Source organism: Oryzias latipes, chromosome 5, assembly GCF_053564925.1.
Source record: "Oryzias latipes strain Hd-rR chromosome 5, Olatipes_Hd-rR_3.1".
Taxonomy (NCBI): domain Eukaryota; kingdom Metazoa; phylum Chordata; class Actinopteri; order Beloniformes; family Adrianichthyidae; genus Oryzias; species Oryzias latipes.
This window is the reverse complement of record NC_136241.1, coordinates 21,014,366-21,033,519: the sequence shown is the minus strand read 5'-3', so window position 1 is coordinate 21,033,519 and position 19,154 is coordinate 21,014,366. Positions and strand designations below refer to the sequence as shown.

At 39.1% G+C, this 19,154-nt stretch overlaps 1 protein-coding gene across 1 annotated transcript in view; it reads right to left on the bottom strand.

Annotated features, from left to right (window-relative positions):
• LOC101175313 (sodium- and chloride-dependent taurine transporter) overlaps positions 1–18,692 on the bottom strand; it is a 32,673-nt gene extending 13,981 nt beyond the window's left edge. Inside the window, exons 1-8 of the mRNA XM_004068901.5 lie at positions 18,067–18,692; positions 8,270–8,499; positions 8,012–8,146; positions 3,969–4,057; positions 3,640–3,785; positions 3,344–3,476; positions 2,296–2,430; positions 47–150 (exon numbers count right to left, since the gene is read on the bottom strand). Of these exons, the coding sequence (XP_004068949.1) occupies positions 47–150; positions 2,296–2,430; positions 3,344–3,476; positions 3,640–3,785; positions 3,969–4,057; positions 8,012–8,146; positions 8,270–8,498 (971 nt within the window). The 5' untranslated portion in view covers position 8,499; positions 18,067–18,692. The remainder of the gene's footprint in view (positions 1–46; positions 151–2,295; positions 2,431–3,343; positions 3,477–3,639; positions 3,786–3,968; positions 4,058–8,011; positions 8,147–8,269; positions 8,500–18,066) is intronic.
• Positions 18,693–19,154: the final 462 nt, after the last annotated feature.

Genomic DNA, 19,154 nt, shown 5'->3' with positions numbered 1-19,154 from the left:
TTTCCAACCCTCAGCCCTCCCCTTCCCCTGAAAACTGACCCCTCACCTGTAGCAGTTGTATTTGTACTTGTTGTAGCTGCCCAAGGACGTCATGGCGCCCAAACAGATGGCATACGAAAAGAAGATCTGAGTGCCGGCATCAATCCACACCTGCCGAGTCGGGGGGAGAAAGAAGTGGACAGAAAGGCTGAGGCTTGCTGATGAGGCTAGTACATGAGAAAGCCGTCTAAATAATGTGTGGTTTATGTGACAGTTCAAGTTCTGATCCTCTTCAAAACGTACCACGAATGTCATATAACCCAATGTTTTTGGTTTTAGTATTTTTTTAGACATGGATGTCTTCTCTACTTCACTTATTATGATCTAGACTCCTATTCCCACTTGCACCTGGCAACCTACATCATACTAAGACCGACCAGCCTCAAACATGGCTCAGTTAGGTATTGGATGCCTTCAGTCAGTGCTTGGGTACAGTTAAGGTCACACTCTCACTACTTGACCAAAGGTTCATTGGATGGTCTGGATCGGTCCACTTCTGAAACTTCTTTGAACTACCGTACATCTTCAACCATTTACACCAGATGTCGGCAGCCTGGGGCACGCATGCGACAGTTGGAACATGGAGAAATAAGACAGTAGTGCGGCACCTATAAGCACTTGATCTGTCGTCCGTTTGTATTTTTTGGATTTGGAAAAAAGAAAATAAAACGGGTTTGAGTGACACCGACAATCTCTTCTCACAAGAAGCTTTTTTTCCCTAAGGCATCATAAGGTCCATTCACGCAGCAATGTTACTTTGGCCCCGCCAACCTGGATAGATTCTGTCACTTATTTTCAATAAAACCTAATAGGTTCGTACATTGGCATTACTCTCCGCGTCAGCCTTCATGAATGGGCAATTTAAATGTATGCACACCGTAGGAAAAAAAGAAGTTTGCCACGGCGAAAGGAATGAAAACGTTAATAACGCAATAATGAAAATGCAAAAAGGACCCTGTGTTTTGAAACAGTTGCCGATGAGATGGCAGGTGGAGCGATATAATTACCTGTCAGTGGATGGAGCGTGAGTGAGTGGGAACAGCGTGAGGCTGATCCACAAGCTGTTGCAGACATTTATGACTGCATCGCTGTTTTTAGGCATGTTTTTGGCATTGCAGCGACTGACATTTATAAAGTTATAAATTCAGTCTGTTGAATTATAACCAAGCAAGGTCAGATTATACCCAGACTTTCTTTCTGCTCTGCCAAATGTCAATATGCAATGTGAACAAGTTTTAAAGTTTTTGTCCAATTGTGGAAAATTTATATTGCTATAATTAGCATACTAACGAATAAGTAAAAACATTTAATTTTACATGGAATAGGAATAACATCCCAGAATTAACTTACAGTAAGTTTCTCAGGCCCTGTATCATAATGTAGCAAAAGATTAATAAACCAAAAGCATACGAGTTCTTAGAATTATTGATGGTATTTTTATCTGACATATCCAATTTTATTGCTGAAGGTATGACAAACAACAAATTCAATGCTTTTGTTTCAAACAAACGTAGCTGCAATTATATTTCAACTTTAGCCTATTTTTCTTGTGCAATATTGTTATGTAAGGACTTTTTTTGAGTTAACGCGGGAATACGTTTGAAAAGTTATTTGACCTGCTGTTTATCAATAAATAAAATTTCAGATAAGTTGAAAAGGTTTTTGTATTTGAGTTTGCATTATAGTTGGTGATGGCACAGTTGTTAAGGAGAAAACATTGAATTGGCACTTCATATCAAACATTGCTGACCCCTGGTTTACAGAATTATCATAGTTACAACAGATTCTGGCACAGAGAAAAGTAGTTTTGCATATCGGCTTTGTGCCAATATGCAACAATATGTTAGAAAAGTGCAATGCTACTTTTCTCTTTGCCAATATCAGCTGATTTACGTGCGTGAGCAACTTACTACCGTAGAGTGATGCATATCAGTGCAAAGCTGCTTTTTTCTGTTTCAGAATCTGCTGGAATCCTGTTATTTGCGTAAAATAGCCGGTTGAAGAGTTACGGTGGTGCAAAGAGTACCAACGCTGGAGCTAAAGCTCTGCTATTAAAAGGTTAAGTACCTCAGCCACAACATCATGGTCTAGAAAATGGACTATAGTGAATACAATTCTAGTTCTGAAAGACTTCTAGACCTGGTGTGGGGAACAGCAAAAGAGGCTCAGGTCTGTGCAAAACCAGCGAAGTAAAAATGTTCATAACCCAACTACATCTAAGAAAGAAATGTTTGCCAAGTACAAGGTGTCACCTACCTCTGGATCCATCAGGCGATCAAGGTTAGGATACAAATAGAACTTGATGCCCGCTGCAGCACCTGGCAGTGTTACACCACGAATCAACAGGACAATGAGCATGACAAACGGAAAAGTGGCTGTGATGTAGACCACCTGACAAGGGAAAACAACACGGGTAAAGAGAAATGAGTAGTGCTTCTTTTTGACATCCTTATTTTTCATTACAGACACAGAGAGGCTCTTTAAGGGAAAGAACACCAGAGGCCTTCTCATCAATGGAAGCTTATCAGTACATGCTTTGAGAGAAATGGCAACACATTTCATTTAAAAAGAGAGATTATATTACCACTTAGAACCACTAGAAAACCTAAACCCAACAGGACCAATCAATGAAAAATGTTAAGGTTGTAAAAGGAGTAGTCTGGGATTGATCGCCTGGCTGTAATCAGTAATGTAGCAATTTAACACCCAAGTAGTCTGTGTGCTTCTTACAGATTAAGACATCATCCTTTTATTTCTTATTCGAAGTAGAAATTATGATATTCAGCTCAATAAGCAAAGTCTTTATTTTACAGGTGAGGTGATATACATGCCACAACTCAAACAGTCCTTCTCAATTGGACACCATTAATAGTTTTGACCAGCAAAAGCCAGAAGAACCAAATACCTCACAGGGACTCTAATGCGTCTTAATGAGTATGGCAGACGCAGTAAAAATTACAGTAAATGTGAGTACAAGTAATTGGTTTATGGGTTACTGCAGAGAAAGATCTGTAGACAGATTTTTTTTTATTATCAAGAAGGAATTTATAAAAAAAAAAGAATAAACAGCGGTGTGGGCCCATTTTTATTTTATTAGACCACCCTGATCTCAGTTTTAAGGTAGACTTTTTGGTTTTTATTTGAGACAATTTAAAGATAAGTAATCCCATTCGTGATTTGACAAATTCTAGATAATGCAGACAGTTAAGGTCCTTTATCAGGAAACTTGGGAAAACCTCTTTTTCCCTTAAAAAAATAAAAACAGAAGAAAAAATAGAATACATTTGTACTGAATTAAAACTACCTTTCCAGTTGACTTGACACCCTTCCAGATACAGAAGAAGCAGATGACCCAGACAAGCAGTAAACACAGGGCCAGGTCCCATTTGACGGCGCCAATCTCCTCAATACCACTGCTGATACCCAGCACATTGTGTCTGCAGCATAAAAAAGAAAACATTAAACTCCAGAAACCAAACCAATGGGCAATGGGTTTGCTGAAGACATGAAAACTTAAAGGAACTGTTGCCATGAAAAATGTGACTGACGTTTTATGCAGTTATGCAACTGAGCAGGTATGTGTGGTTTTATGTAACTTACTCCCAGAACTCAGTGACGGGGGAGGTGAAGTTGGAGGCGTTGGCAGCCACCCAGAGGGTTTTGTTCTTGCGGTAGGTATCCTCAATGCAGCGCTCAGTGTTCCAGGGCTGCTTGCATTTGGCCCAGGGCAGCTCCGGTTGAAAGCACTAAAAGATGCAAAGCATGGCTTTTGTTAATGGATTGACACATTCAAATATGACTATCTAGTGACCATTTGCAAATTATTCAACAGTTAATTGATTTTTTTCCTTGCCTTGAAAACATTATCAGAAATACTAAAGCTAGGAAATACATTACCAGGAAGGAGAAAATGTTTATCAAAGATGTACCTGGAACAGGTAGTAAACACCCCAGGCCAAGATGACAATGTAGTAAATATTCAGCAGGGACACAATCACAATGGAGGCGTAGCCAATACCTGGAAAAAAAAGAAAAAGCGCTATGTGGTGATGTTGCAAAAAGCAGCAAGAAGAGGTCTGTGTTTTTTTTTTTTATTATACGGAAATGCTTTTCTGCATCTCATCTACACCGGATAATCCTGTCCCCTATTGAGAGATGTGTAATCCCAACCCCTCACTTCCATCCCCCGCATTTGGTAGTACTTTGTTGATGTGAAGTGATGATGGACACTGGACCTCTCTGACAATAACTGGCATGCCCCCAAAATATTTAGGCGACCCACAGTCAGAAACGTCCAACATTTCTAGATGTTCTGGTTTGTTAGAGACCAGAACAATTATTTATTTTTTTCCTTCAATAGTGTAGATTTTTTTTGTCTGACCCATTTAGAGACTCATCAGCTGATTGCCCTCAAATCAGCCAGGTTTAAAAAATAAATAAACAAATGAAAAATATTGCAGTGTGGGAACAGATGCAGAATTTGGATTAGGCTCTAGGTTAAAGGTCAAGTAAAGACTGCAGACACAGCAGCTCCTAATTATATTAACAAGTCATGTTCATGCATACTAACAGCCAACAGAGGCCACTCATCCAAATTAATATCCTTCAACGTCACCGGCCATCTGTGTGTGCGAGCTGAGAGCCGTCTGGGTTCGTTTGAGAGAAACTTCCTCATCCTTGTTGGCCATCTGTGGGCTTTCAGTTCATATGAAATCGCGAGAAAAGCCTAAGCATCACCTCTTTTTGTCCACTCGGCCAATAAACAGCCAACCCGAACCAACACGGACACAGTCATGAACACTTGGATAACATGGTACAGTGCTGATCAAACAAACAGACCGTCCTCCATGATGTCATCTCAAGCTCATCTGCTAACCCCAGTTGACCTCACTTAGAGAGGATTTACTTGCTGTTCCAGAGAATCTTTTCTTGGGAAGTGGAAACAAAAAGACCTTTATTTATTAATTTGTCACAGTTAGAAAATAAGCCGGCAAGAATGCCACTGTTCAAGCTTCGCCTCTCTTGTGACACAGCTAATTATCCTGTTGGGAAGTTTAAGAGAATTGCTTAAAATGCAGACAGTGGTGGTCATCATTGGTCTTCAACAAACAAACTGTATTTTCAGCAATAATGGCCAGAGTGGAAGAGTGGAATGGGGGGGGGGGGGGGGGGGGTTTAAAAGTATTCATCATATTGGTTTTATAAAATTCCCACGGAGATGCAGTTTTCCTTTCATCTCGTTAATTATTCATGCTTTGTTCCATCTGGCCCTGTCCGTCACAGACGCGTCCATCTTCTCAGTTGAAACTGAATCTGCCAATAGAGGTTTTTCTGTCAGCTCGTCCTGCATAGACGTGATACTGACGTCAACCTGTCATAATCCCACCTACGCCACCCTGACTTCTAATATCTTACATCTTTTATTTATTTCAGGGAGGAAAAAAAGAGAATTGGAGAAAACTAAAGCAAACTGAAGGAGGTGACAGACGTCTTTATTTACGTATCTTCTCATTTTCTATCTTTTCTGTCTTTATCAATCCATCTGCCAGTTCCAATAATCTAACCACACCAATTCTTTGCTTCCACACACTCTCCCTCCATCTCCTTTTCTCAGATGTGTTGCTGTGGTGTTGCCATGACAACCTGTGATTCGGGACACTCTGTGCGGCGTGTCTGGTGTGTGTGCGTGTGTTTCTGTGCGTGCCAGACTTATTAAATCCCCCGAAAGGAACAAACACGACACAGCAGAGTGAGAAAAGTGGATGAAGTAAATAATTTATTGAAGATGGTGAAACAGCTGTGGCATAAATAACATTCCAGGTTTGAAGAGCAAGTCCAATATGCCGCTTGGTTCAAGGAAACGGAATGACAAATATACCTGGGAGCTAACTGTGCTGAATACATTAACCTTATTCAGACGGAAGCGAACAGGAGGAGAGGGGGAGGTGAGAAGAAATGCTTAAGAAAAGCTGCCATCAAAACCAGGCAAGAAAACGGGGAACAGCACTTCAGAAAAGTGAAGATTATTGCTTATACAAGAGACGGAAGGATAAAAGAAGACATTTCAGTGCTCTACGGGAAAAGCTCATGAGACTTATGAGACGAGGTGCGATATCCAGGAGGTTAGAGTGAAATAGCAGCCTCAGTGTATATGGTGTATCTGTGAAAGCCTGGTTGCCTGGTAACGGCTGCTGAGTAAAGTCTCTGCAGCCTGATTGGAGGAGATTCTTGTGTGACTCAGCCTTCTGTTACGCAGCTATTGCTGTGTGAAAACAGAGCCGAGGTCTGGAGGAGATCAGAACCTTCAAAGTTGTCATGGGAGAGTAGCAGAAGATGGGTCTCTGCAAGATACTGGAAAGGGTGTGGAAGTGGGTGGAGTCACATTCAGAGCTAAGGGCGGAGCCAATGTAAAAGGAAGAATCAAGTCTGTAGAGAATTAGTTGCAATTGTCCTTCAGCACCTCATGGTTTGGAATGATCGGTCATAAGGTGTGGACTGTTGACCGATTCACCTTACACAGCATTTTGACCTGAGACCACATACTTTATTACATAATCTGACTGGCCAGTTTTTTAACATTAAAAATTGCACTACAGAAAAAACTATTAAAAAATGGGATAAGCAAGAATGGTTATTCTGTCAGATATAATGACTGAGTAATAGCACTTATTTCTCAGTAGAAGTCTATGGGATTTTGGCTTCTTGGAGTATTTCCTCTTTGGAAGGAGAAAATGGAGGGGTCACTCAGTTTGGTTCTCATATAGTTAATGGTTTCTACACCCGTATTCCAGACTGGAATTAAGAGTGAAACACATTATACAGAGAAGGGGCATAGAAGCAGATTATGGGACAGGTATATGACTTGCAGTGGTGGCAAAATAAGGCTGAATTGAAACTGTGCCACAAAGGACAATAAGAAAGATTGCCTTTTTCCTGCACCACAGTCATCAGTTGCAAATGATAACAGGCTATGCTTATCCATAGATCCTTGATAATAAAACCACTGTTAGCATAGTAACAGCTCATTTCACATGTAAAGGCGGGTATGTAAATAATCCCTAAATGCAGTTTTATACTGCTGTGTGCTTTATGCATGCTACATTTCTATGCCACAACTGGGCTGGATCGCTCAGTAGGTCCATTTTTTTAAGGTAAGTGATACTTTCTAAGACAAGAGCCCTTTTAACAAACCTAAAAAACGGTTCTAGAACCCCTTTAAATAATTTGTTGCAATTCATGGTTTGCTGTAGCTAAAAACTTTCATTACTTTCCGACAAATGTAAACAAAGTCCTTTCAGTTTGCCAATCTCTGATAAATGGATTAGGCACAGGTTCTTTTTCTTTTTTTTTATTAATTCTACATGGTGATGACTAAAAACGGCGTGAATATTTGCAGTCACCTGTTGAAATGATGCCTAGTCTGAATTAGCACAGGCCCTCATTTGTCAAACCAATCAAAGCAGTATGTGCTTAAGAAGTCACTCATCAACTTCAGGACTAATTGTTGCCTTTGGCAACACCAATTCCTACGCCCTGCCTAAAATTAACAAGATTTTAGGTCAAACAAATTTGGTTTTTAAGTCAGTTTTTGTTTGTGTTCCCTGCATCTTAGTGGCTCTTGAATCCAGCACAATTGAAGATAGTTCTAAAAGTTTTAGAATTCATAAAATTAAAAGTTGGCAAAGAGCTGTAGAAGTATTGGCATCCTTTTGATTTATACATTGGTGTTATCTATATTATTATGTACGAGTTGTTGAAACTCAGACCGGCTCACATTGCTAATTCAAATTCCTAATTTGTGCTGTTCTGTAAAATGTTTACGCTGATAAAAACTGTTATGGAAGCATACACAGATCACTATTGTGGTGAAAGACTGAATTGAAAGCAAACGCATCAGGCAGATGCCTTGTATAAACACAAATGTTAGGCTACTTTGTTGTGATGTGGAATTCTTTCATTAGCAGGTACGCACCAGTAAAGATGGGGCAGAGCTTCTCCCAACAGGTAATTCCACCTTCAGAGGTGAACTGACCCAGGGCTACCTCCAGGAAGAAGACTGGCAGGCCTCCGCCAAACAGGAAGATGAAGTAGGGGATGAGAAAAGCACCTTGATGGAAGAAAAAAAGACATTCAGATTAACTGACCTCAACACAAACAAGGCCAAAAAAAAAAATGATTTGACAGTTTGTGTGAATTTTTAATGGCTGTCCACATCAATTCAAAGTCTTACCTCCACCATTCTTATAGCAGAGGTACGGGAAACGCCAGACATTTCCTAAACCAACAAAACCGCCGGCCACAGACAGGACAAAGTCCAACTTGCTTGCCCACTTCTCCCGCTGGGGGTGTTTGCCCTCCGCCTCGTCCTCAGGCCGAGTGCCAGGGCTCTTGCCTGGAGATGGCTTTAGAGTGTCCTTATGGAAGTCCTTTAGACACTGAAGCTTCTCTTTCTGAGCCATTCTGCAGAGACAGAAGCAGCAACGTTAGTCTTAAGAGATCGCAACGTACCGCTAGTTTTAGAGTTACTGATGCAAAAACGTTCATAGTAGTGGCGAAGACAGTACAAGTGATCGTAACGATATCAGCAAACCACTAAGTCACTTCCTGAAAAAAACTTTGCTGCCAAAGCAAGAGGGAGCAGTTCATGGAGCACAGAAAACTTCAATGTCTTTTTTTTTCAATGGTTTTCATGTAGTCTCAAATGTTAGAAGAGGCTCGTGATGATTTCTTATTTTTTATTTTCTGAACTGATTATAATGAAGACAATTAAACTAGGGAACTATAATCACGTTCATCCTCATTTTAAAAAAAATTTGAGTCTTAAGCTTCATCTCATATTTTTTTTTTTTTTTTTTACTAAACAAAACAAAGAAACAAAACAAAATCACACATTAAATGACTATGGAAGGTTGCAAAGTCCAACCTTTAGCTCACATGGACAATGTTGTCTATACAAAAAAAGACTAAGAAATGTTACTTTTGTTTACTCTCATTTCACTTGAATGACTGCTACGGATCAGCAAAGAAACAAAGCGTGTTGTATTGAATATGCAAGCCGTTGATAAATGTCAACCTGACAGTCACTTTGACAAAGACGCGAGGAGGAGACATGCTTAGCTCATCTATTACTGTGGAAAATACCACATCCTTATCTCTTCCTATCAGACTGTGCTGCATTAATGACTTCCCTGCCTTTCATCCACTTGATTTAAATTTGACAGAAAAGAACATTTCAGATGATGATCCTTTAGTTTACATCCCATCAGATTAAAACCATGTTCACCTTAAATCTAAGCAATTTTACAAAACAGTGCATATTTTTGCACAGGTAAGTTAAAAGTTGTGGTTACATTTTTACATTTCTTTTACCTCAAAGTGTCCATCATTTTTTTTTCTGTGTAGATTCGAAGGAAAAGGAAAGTATGTTGTTACAAGTACATGTATGCCGGTGTACTTCAGCATTAACAGATTTTGTAAATGAAACAATTTAGTTTCCTTTTTTCTGTAGAACCAATAGATCACCATTCAAACCTGCCTGTTTTGTTGGGGATTGTGCTATCTGAGACTTGGGAAATCATTTAGCGATTAAATCTTGGAATGCAAAAGGACATGTCAGTCGTAATTCTTTTAGTCAGTAGCGGTATTTTAAAACCAATTTCCTTCTAAAGGAGCAGGAGTGACTGTGATGGGAAGAAGTCAAACTTCAGATGAGTTTGTGTCACTTTTTATGAACTTGTTTTCTGAAGCTTATCAGCTAGACCACTTGAACTAAGTGTCACAGTTCAACTCAGGTCACAGAAGGAGGATCTGGAACCTCAAAACCTTATCTTGGGATTCCACTACCAGGTGTGTCAGACAGATTAAAATGGCTGCAAAGGCTGGGTGACACCGTCTGCCCCCAATAAACTTAATGAAGACACCAGGGTAAATGAAGAGCAACTGTCTAGCAATTCATTTTTGTATCAAGTCTATAATATCAAAAGTAAAATCCTGGGGTTCACGAGGAAGTTATCAACGGGTTAGTTTGGTGAAAAGAAGTGTTCTGCCCAGTGGATAAGCAGTTTAGTTAAGTTTAGGAACAAATTTGCTTTACTGACACAAAAACACACATTCAACCAAGAATATCCTCTAACCACATACATATAATTCATTTAAAAAACGGGTAAAACATTTGGTTTTATGGCAATGATCTCCATTGAAGATTATAACAATGGTAAATTATTCCATTTTGCCGAATAAAATCTTTCTCCTTGGACTTTTCTGTCTTGAGTAAGGCTGCCCGATATGAGAAAAACGTGCAGTGTGGGACATTAGTGATCAATATTGTGATGACAATATGACTTGCAATCACATGAATAAATAGCAAAACAAAAAACAACAATTCCATCATTTCCATTTCACTGTGACAGTTCGGTTTAAAAGCCAACACAGCTCAAGTTAAACTCTCAATGACCTACGTCTACGTGGGAGGTGGGCAAATATAAACATAAAAGAGCTCCATTTGATGGTCAACGACATGGAGAGGTCAATCCATTTGGTCAAATGCCTAAAGGGCGCCATTTGATTTTTTTCAAGCTTCCATGTGAAAGTTTGTAAACATTTAAGGAAACCATTGATTGCAGTTTGCAATGGTTTTTTTTGCTGTACCCGTCTTGTACAGGCTGATATCGCACTGACGATAAATGTTTTGTACGAGCCAAGTCTAGAGAAGACCTCAAGGAAGGGGCACACATAAGATGGTTTGCATTGATACTATTAGTAGCCAATGACAAAGGAGTATTCTTTGCAACATGAGATGGCACATTGTAATACATGAATATAATTTTGCTGCAGAAAGAACAGATTATCCCTTTACAGCATGAAAGAAAGGGATTTGGAACACTGGCATCATTGTCTACACGCCATCTCCCCAGCCTTGCTGCAATATTGTGGCCAGTCCTAACTCAACTGGGTGTTGGACTCCAGGCCTCAAGTGCTGTGCCTACAGCTTCTCATTGGTGGAGCATACCTGATCCAGGTAATCATCAGCGGGTAGTGCAGGACTATGTGGAAAACAAGCAGGACAACCCTCTTCAGGACAGTTTGGTCTTCATATGATTCTGCAACCACTGCTATAGTTTCTGCTCTTCAGAACGGGTTAGAGGTGGCTGATGGGAGTTTGATGAACAACACCAAGCCTTTTGGGAGAGAACTTCCTTTTCAACCCTTTGTTTGCACACATCAGTCAGTGCTCTGAATCAGACCCAAAATTTATTAAAAGACAATCATACTTAATTTTTAAGGAATGTTTTATTTTTATTTGTTTTTTATTCCTTGTCCATGATCTTTGACTATTTGATGTTACTCAAAATCAATGGCCAGCTCACTAATGTAGAGAAGCCTTCTTACATAACTTTTTTAATTTTTTTTGTCAAACTAACAGTTTTGATTATAAAAAGCTCTCGGACACACTATACTTTCCATGGGTTTAATTAAAATGTGAAAAACTCTGTCCTATGATATTTTAGCCTAAAAATATATCTGGAAATGTCTTTAAATGTTGATCACACATTCAAATAAAAAAGGGCAAAAACTGCCATATGAACAACTTCACAAACCTGCCTGTTTAAGTGTTGCCCTACAGCTCATCCATGTTTATTAGGCTCACTGGTGACTCAACATTGTCCTTTAAGAGGGAGTGTGTGGATGTAAAGTGTGTGTGTGAGTGGAAAGAAAGTATTTGGCAGTCACAGATTCTGTAAGTTGTCCCAGCAAAAAGATGAGAAATGTCTGGATACACTTCAACTCAGAGAGAGAGAGAATGTAAAAAAAAGAATTGAAGAAATTACAATGTAGGATTTTTGAAGAATTTATTTCTATAATGGTGCAGAAAATAAGTATTTAGTTCAAGATTAATTTATTTTTCATTTTTATTCAAACAAGAAAATTGCGTTTGTAGCATCGACAATCACCCTAATTATTTCAAAGCTAAAAAAAAAACTCAAGTTCACCAAATAAATGCCCAATAAATAAATAAATAAATAACCAAAGTGCAACATCAGTAAGAAAAGGAAACCCAGCAAGGACTAAACAAAAATAAGACATTCAGTGTACACAGGTGTTGAGTCAATAGCAGCTTGATGTTGATGTGCAGCAATGCAAAGTCCTGTTTACAGTTATTTCAAGGTGCTCCAATTAACAGGCAAGAATTCTGTCCTTCATAAACCTGTTACTCCTTCTTTAAAGAAGCTCTTCTATCCTCCAGTCATTGCCTGTATTAATGGCACCCATTTGAACTGGTTATATGTATAAAATACACCTGTCCACACCCTTAAACAGTCAGACTGCAACCTTCTCACTATGGACAAAACCAAAGAGCTGTCTAAAGACATCTGGGACAAGATTGGGGAAACTTGAACAAGACTGGATGAACTAATCCCACCAAACAGCAACCAGCTTGGTGAGAAGAGATCAATTGTTGGAGCAATTGTTAGAAAGTTAACGATATACAAGATCACTTCCAATCTCCTTCCATCTGAGGCTCAAGAGATCACCTGAGATCACCAGGTGAGGCATAAATGAGAACAATAAGACATCTCAGAAATACTTGGGGGGCGCAGGTTAATGACCCACAGAGAGCTGGCGGGGAAAAGGTTGTCCCCCTGCTTAAGCCAGCACATGTCCAGGCTTGTCTACAGTTCACCAGAGACCACATGGATGATCCAGAGGAGGGTTGGAAGAATGTCACGTATTCAGATGAGACCAAAATGGAACTCTTTGGTATAAATGCAACTCACCGTGTTTGGAGGGGGATGAATGCCAAGTTCCATCCTAAGAACACCACAACTACTGAGAAGCATGGAGGTGGAAACATCATGCTTTGGAGCTGCTTTCCTGTTAAGGGTACAGCGCGACTAAATGGGGCCTTGCATGGAGAAATTTTGGGTAAAACCCTTCCATCAGTGAGAACAATGAGCAGTGATGAAAGCCAGGCAAGGAAAACATGCCTGAACTTTTCTTTGAGTGATATGGCGGGCGCGGAGCGAAATTTTTGAAAAATACATGGTCTTACATTAGGCCTGCACAATATACCGCAAATTTATCGTTATCGCAATATCCAGCTCTGCAATATGCATATCGCGAAAGACGGCGAATATCGCAATAAATCGCAAAACCAAAATGTGTTAAAACAATCTTCTAGCAGCTTGAAGCATTTAACGAATCAAATAAATCCCTTTATGCTTTGACCAATCAGATGGACGCCTTCCCATTGTTGACCAATCAGATGGAGGCCTATTATGTTAACCCTGGTCCTGAAGAGCCTCAACCCTGCCTGTTTTCCAGCTCTCCTTAACCAGCTTGCTGTTGATTGGCTGACTCAAGTGATTTCACATCCTGATTGACTGAACACACCTGATTTTGGTTATCATTATCGAGCAGTCTAGGGAGAATTGGAAAACAGACAAGGTTGAGGCTCTTGAGGACCAGGGTTAGCCACCCTGACGTTTGTCCCCCATGTCGATGAGGGTCATTTGGAGTATAATTTTTAAACTGTTGCAATGAAATGGGAATGATGTTTTTGTTTATTTTTCTATTTGTTTATTTACCGCAAATTTATCGTTATCGCAATATGGATCACTAATATCGCATATCGCAAGTTTTCCTCATATCGTGCAGCCATATCTTACATGCATTCTGGTACATTCTGGCAGCTAGTTCTTCACTCCTTAATCAAGAAACCACAACTAATTGGAGCATCATGATTTGTCATTCAAACCCCTAGTTTGACTTGCCATTAATTACTTGCTGGTCCTAAAAAAGAATTTGGACAATTGCTAAAAGTAACACAATCCTACAATCTAAGCTTTTCCTTAAAGCTGCAAAACATACAATTGCTAAAATTTAGTAACATCAAAGCCCCAAATGGCAAAAAGAACACCAGTAACTATGATATTCTATGAAAGTACCTCATTTATTTGTACATGATTTCTGTTTTAGAAATGAGGAATTGCACCGTTTTCTCAAACTATAATTACATCAAAATATGGGATCTGCTTCAAACTATCTTTCTACACAAAGTACACCAAGCTTGAACTGTAAAAAGTAAATAAATGTATTTTATAAAATGCACTACTAGTATATTTCATTTTCATCTGCATCTTTGAGTCTGACTTCAGTGAGTTTTGATCAATGTAGTCGGTTATTCTGCAGTTGGACCAAGAAAATCTACAAGGGGGGGGGGGGGGTTCTCCTGGTCAATGGGGCACTGATCAAAAAAATAAAGAAGAAGAAGAAAACACACACAAAAAACAAACATAACATTAACACATCAAATTCAGACTGGATTTGGTAGATGGATGTTGGCAGTCTGCCAACATCTAAGAGGAGTGTTGGTTCTGATTTTCCATTTTGGAAAAATCTGGCTTCAAATGGTCGAAGTCACCTGACCTTTGGGTTTATCCAGGTTATGTGATACAGTCTTCATAAAGAATGTATAAAATACTTCAAGCAAAGAGACTTTTTCAATTGCTTCACTTGCATTTTTTTGTGGTGTCACTAAGGATTGTAACATTTTTGGGCCAGAAGATGTGTGGAGATCTGAAGGGCTCAGGTTTTTGTTGCTTTGTGTCAGTCACCCCGATGTAACAGTGCTGTGTTACAGTTAAAACAGGCTCATTCCTTGTCCTGCAATTCGACAGATCATGTGGGACCGTAACTGTGGACTTTCATGCAGCAACTTCATTATCCAGCCAACAACACACTGCCCAACCACTTACATAACACACATACTATTTTAAGAGCATTTACATTTCCACTCAACTGAAAGCCTGTTAAATCCACTGATCCATCCCCCATCTCATTTTTTCCCCTGACTTCTTGATTTCTTCCTCTTTTGCTCCTCATCCTCCTCTTCTGATGCTGTTCATTTTTTTTTTACATACCACACCAAGCATTCTTGAGTTTTATTGTTCTTAATAGACTTTTAAGGGCTCAAACTCATTCCTCTGTGTCTGTAAAGGCTGGATTTAAGTCTCAGAACGACACGTGCGCATTTAGGGCCGCCTGAAAACAAGCTTTGACACTTCACATCCAAACAAGGAAGTAAACAAAGCTTGGGCTCCTTCCTCTTTTTTTCTCTAAACTTTTTTATCATCCTCTGACATCCCTCTCTGATGACTCAGCTTATCCTTTCAGCTCGGCTTTATTCCATGTTCCATTTGACGGTAATGGAAAGTTTGTCCGAAAAATGTGGTTAAGTACAAAAAAAATGGAGAGAAAACACAAGAGTAAAGGAATGTGGGTAAATATTAACTGTAGGAGAAAAGGCTGTTAAAGAGCAGTGAAAGTTCATAATAGAAAGGAAAAGAAACTGCATGAAGATGAGGGGTTTGTGGAAAGTAAAGGTACGACTGAAGGAAAAATATAAAAAAATCACAAGAAAAAGACATGAAAAAATACTTTTTAATACAATAAAATGCGCTCATTTTTAATTTGATTCCTTAATTTAAACATATATTTGAAGGGATTTAACACAACATAAGAAAGGTTACATTTACCAACAAGTTGTAAACAATTTTTTTGCATTTTTATCTCCCTAAACATCTTTAAAAACTGAAAATTTACATTTTTATGCCCTAAGTTAGCACTGCTCAGTCTGAACTTTGGGTAAAAACAATTTAATTTATTATTTTTTAAAAAGCTATAACTTGCTGGGACCAAAGTGAGGATGAAGAAGTCAAATTATTTGTATGCCTACCTAAATGTGTACATTTTATTGAAAATAAACGTACAAAAGCGGAGTTTATATAAAAAAAATGTTTAGTGAACTCATGATTTTTTTCATTGTCAATATCAAAACCAGCCCCCATACCCAAATGAAGTAAACATTTCTGATGGATGAACACCAGGAGGCACTCTCCATGTGTCAGATTTTTGTTAGTATGAGCTTCTTTTTCCTTGTTTCATTAATTTATTCTGTTTGAAGGAAAAACTTCAGTATACAGGGACAAATGTAATGAGCATCCACAAGGGGGGGCTGATCCGCCAGCATCCCTGCTTGAAAAAGCACTACCTTAATCATTCTAATGATGTTAAACATTACATCCTTGGCCTTCGGGCTATGTGGTTAAGTGATACTGCCTCCAATAACATTTTGCTTTATTGCAACGTTGGGTGTTAATCGCCATCTTTACTGCCGTCACATTCAGCTGCCATGTCGAGTCAGATTTATGACCCAGCGTAGAGCTGAAGAAAGAAAAAAAAATCTCCAGCTTCTAAATGGCAGTTCACACAATCACACAGTTTCATACAAAATTAATGGAGCAGCTCTAACGTGGTCTATATGGGTCAGCCTCTCATCCTGCTCTGAGTGGTCAGCAAACGTGCAGCCCGACCTGAAGGCGAGGACGCAAAACGAAACCCGTGCAAATGAACTGTGTCCTCCTTTCAGTCAGCCTGCATCCCTCCGTTAAATGTTTGGAGCCACAGTTAAGATTTCACCAAGACTCGCACACACTCCACAAACCTCAGGTTGCAGAGTTCATAAATGATTCAACAGCAAACAAGCTGCTTGTTAAAGCAGACACTTTCAGTACAGACTAAAAGGAAGTTAAATCAACAAAAAAACAACTGATGTTTTCACACTTCAAGCGTCCGCTCAGCAGGGCCTAACTTAAGAAACATTTACACCTCTAAGAACTTTTCCCTTTAACAACAACCCCAAATAAATCTGATATAGAAGAGGCAACTTAAAACAACACTATAAGAAACCACTTCTCAGATTAGGCCCCACAACCAATTTCACATGAAAAAAAATTAGCTACTTCCACGCAAACCAACAGTAGAAACAAAGTAGATTAGATAAAAGCACAAAGACTGTTATTCACTAGCTGGTCAATGAGCTTTTCTAGCTGACACTGAGCATGCACAATCAAACACACATCTGTCTGACCAGACCTCCAGCCGTAGGAGTTAATTAAAACTTGAAAAGACATGATCTGAAACAAAGCAAAAAAACAAATGCAATAAAATCACTCTGGAATTTTAAGCAATCAAACACTAAGTATGTAACACTAAGTAATATATATATATATATATATATATATATATATATATATATATATATATATATATATATATATATATATATATATATATATATAAAATAAATATAAATATTATTATTTTTTTATTTAGGAGCAGAATTCTGAATTAAAAGTTGAAACAGATTTGCTCCAAAAACGGGTTGCAGACCAACAACAACAAAGAGCAGCCACTTTCAGACTCATTCCTGTTCATTGACACACTGTCCATGCATCAGGTGCTGGTTAAAAACAAAAAAAAAAGGGGGTCCAAATGGGTAAACTTTGGTACGTGTAGCCTTCTCAGAACCAATATGATTTGTTTCTAAAGACAATTACAAAGCGAACAAAGTATATGACCCCAGAAGACCCCGAGCAGAAGAGGAAAAACACGGCACATGTCGAGGAAAGAGGAAATTAAAGAAAGCAGGAAGAGAGACGGAGAGAGGCAGCGCGAGGAGCATCTCCGCGTGCCTCTGAGCGCGCGGAGCGCCCCACTTCCCCTTTCTGACTCCGGCAAATATAAAAATGCAAAAATAAAAAAACGCTCACATTAGCGGCTAGATACGAAACTAAAACACGTCTGGCAGGAACTCGAGTCGTTTTTACAAATATTTCAATGTTATATCTATTTTTTTTTTTTTGATAAATTACACTAAAAAATAAAATAAAACTGAGGGAAACTCAAACATCAAAATGGAAACTGTAGCTTTGCCTCCAAACATCACGTCTCACCTAGCATCATTTCTGACCTAACACTTCTTTTAACTTCAATGCAAATCAACTTTTTTTGGGTTGTCATTTTTGCAAAGAAACCCATTTTATTCAGTCCCATCAAAAGGTTTAAAAACGCCAAACTGTAAATATAATTTAAAGGAAATGTCCAAATAAAGCAGCGGAGCATTAGATGCATTTCTCTGTTGTGTTTCGCCTCCGTGCAGCAATGATGCCGTTTTTATTTCTTTACCTGCTCCGTTGATGTGATGTGTGATATTATTTTGTCCTTAAATGTCCTTTGCGCTCGGTCCCGTGTCCGTTCGGTCGTGTCCGTGTCTTGTCGTGTCCGTGTTTTCGACTGAAGCCTGGACGCGTCGGAAGCCTTAATTTTAGCCTATTTATAAGCTTCTCTTTCTGACCTTTGTCTCTAAAACCAAGGGACCAGAGACATCAGCGGCAGTGGAAAATCACCGGCCTGCCTCCTCTCAAAGCAACAGGAGAGCTGTGTCTCTGCTGCCTTCACGGACCTCCTTCAACCTCGGAAACTTTAGTTGCTTCGGCGCTCCGGGAGCATCTCAGAAGAACAATTAGTTTAGCGTCTAAAGTTGGTAAAATAATGCTAAATTTCGCTTTTATTCTACAGGATTCACAAAATAAATGCAACAAACTGCTCTTCATGACACAATTACTGAGAACAACTGTAAAAGTCTGGCACACCTAAACATCCATAAACTTGTTTCTGACTCGTGCAGCTTTGATCAGGATACTATATTTTCCAATAAAAATCAAGGAGCAACTACCTAAAACACCACACATCCACGTGGGACGCAATCAGCAGAAACAAACTAGCATCATTTGAATGCAGCACCACGGAGCGACATTCAAGTGAAGCGGCACAATTTCCTCCATCCGGCTCCGCTGAGCGCGCGCATGAGTCGTGTAGTCACGCCCCGTCACAGCGCGTGACAGTCATCAGAAGAATACACATCTGATAACACCATCACAAGCCTTTAGGTTATAATCTGTTAATGAAACGAAATATGCTAAAGGTGATTCAGGTTATCTTATTTCTGTGATGAAAAGTCTAACTTCCGGTTAGTTTTAGACGCTTATGTTATTCCATTGTTCATCATGTGTCTCTTGCACCTGTCCACATGTATTTTATTTTAGTATGTCCATTTTAAAACATGCTCAGATGGGAAAAAATAAGACAGATAAACAGGTATACATGCACACAGAAATCAGATGATTGAGATGAATTTTTATCAGATTTCTTGCCATCGGGTAGCTGCAAAGAATCAGATCTTTTTCAAGTTTTATGACTCAGCAGATAGTTCA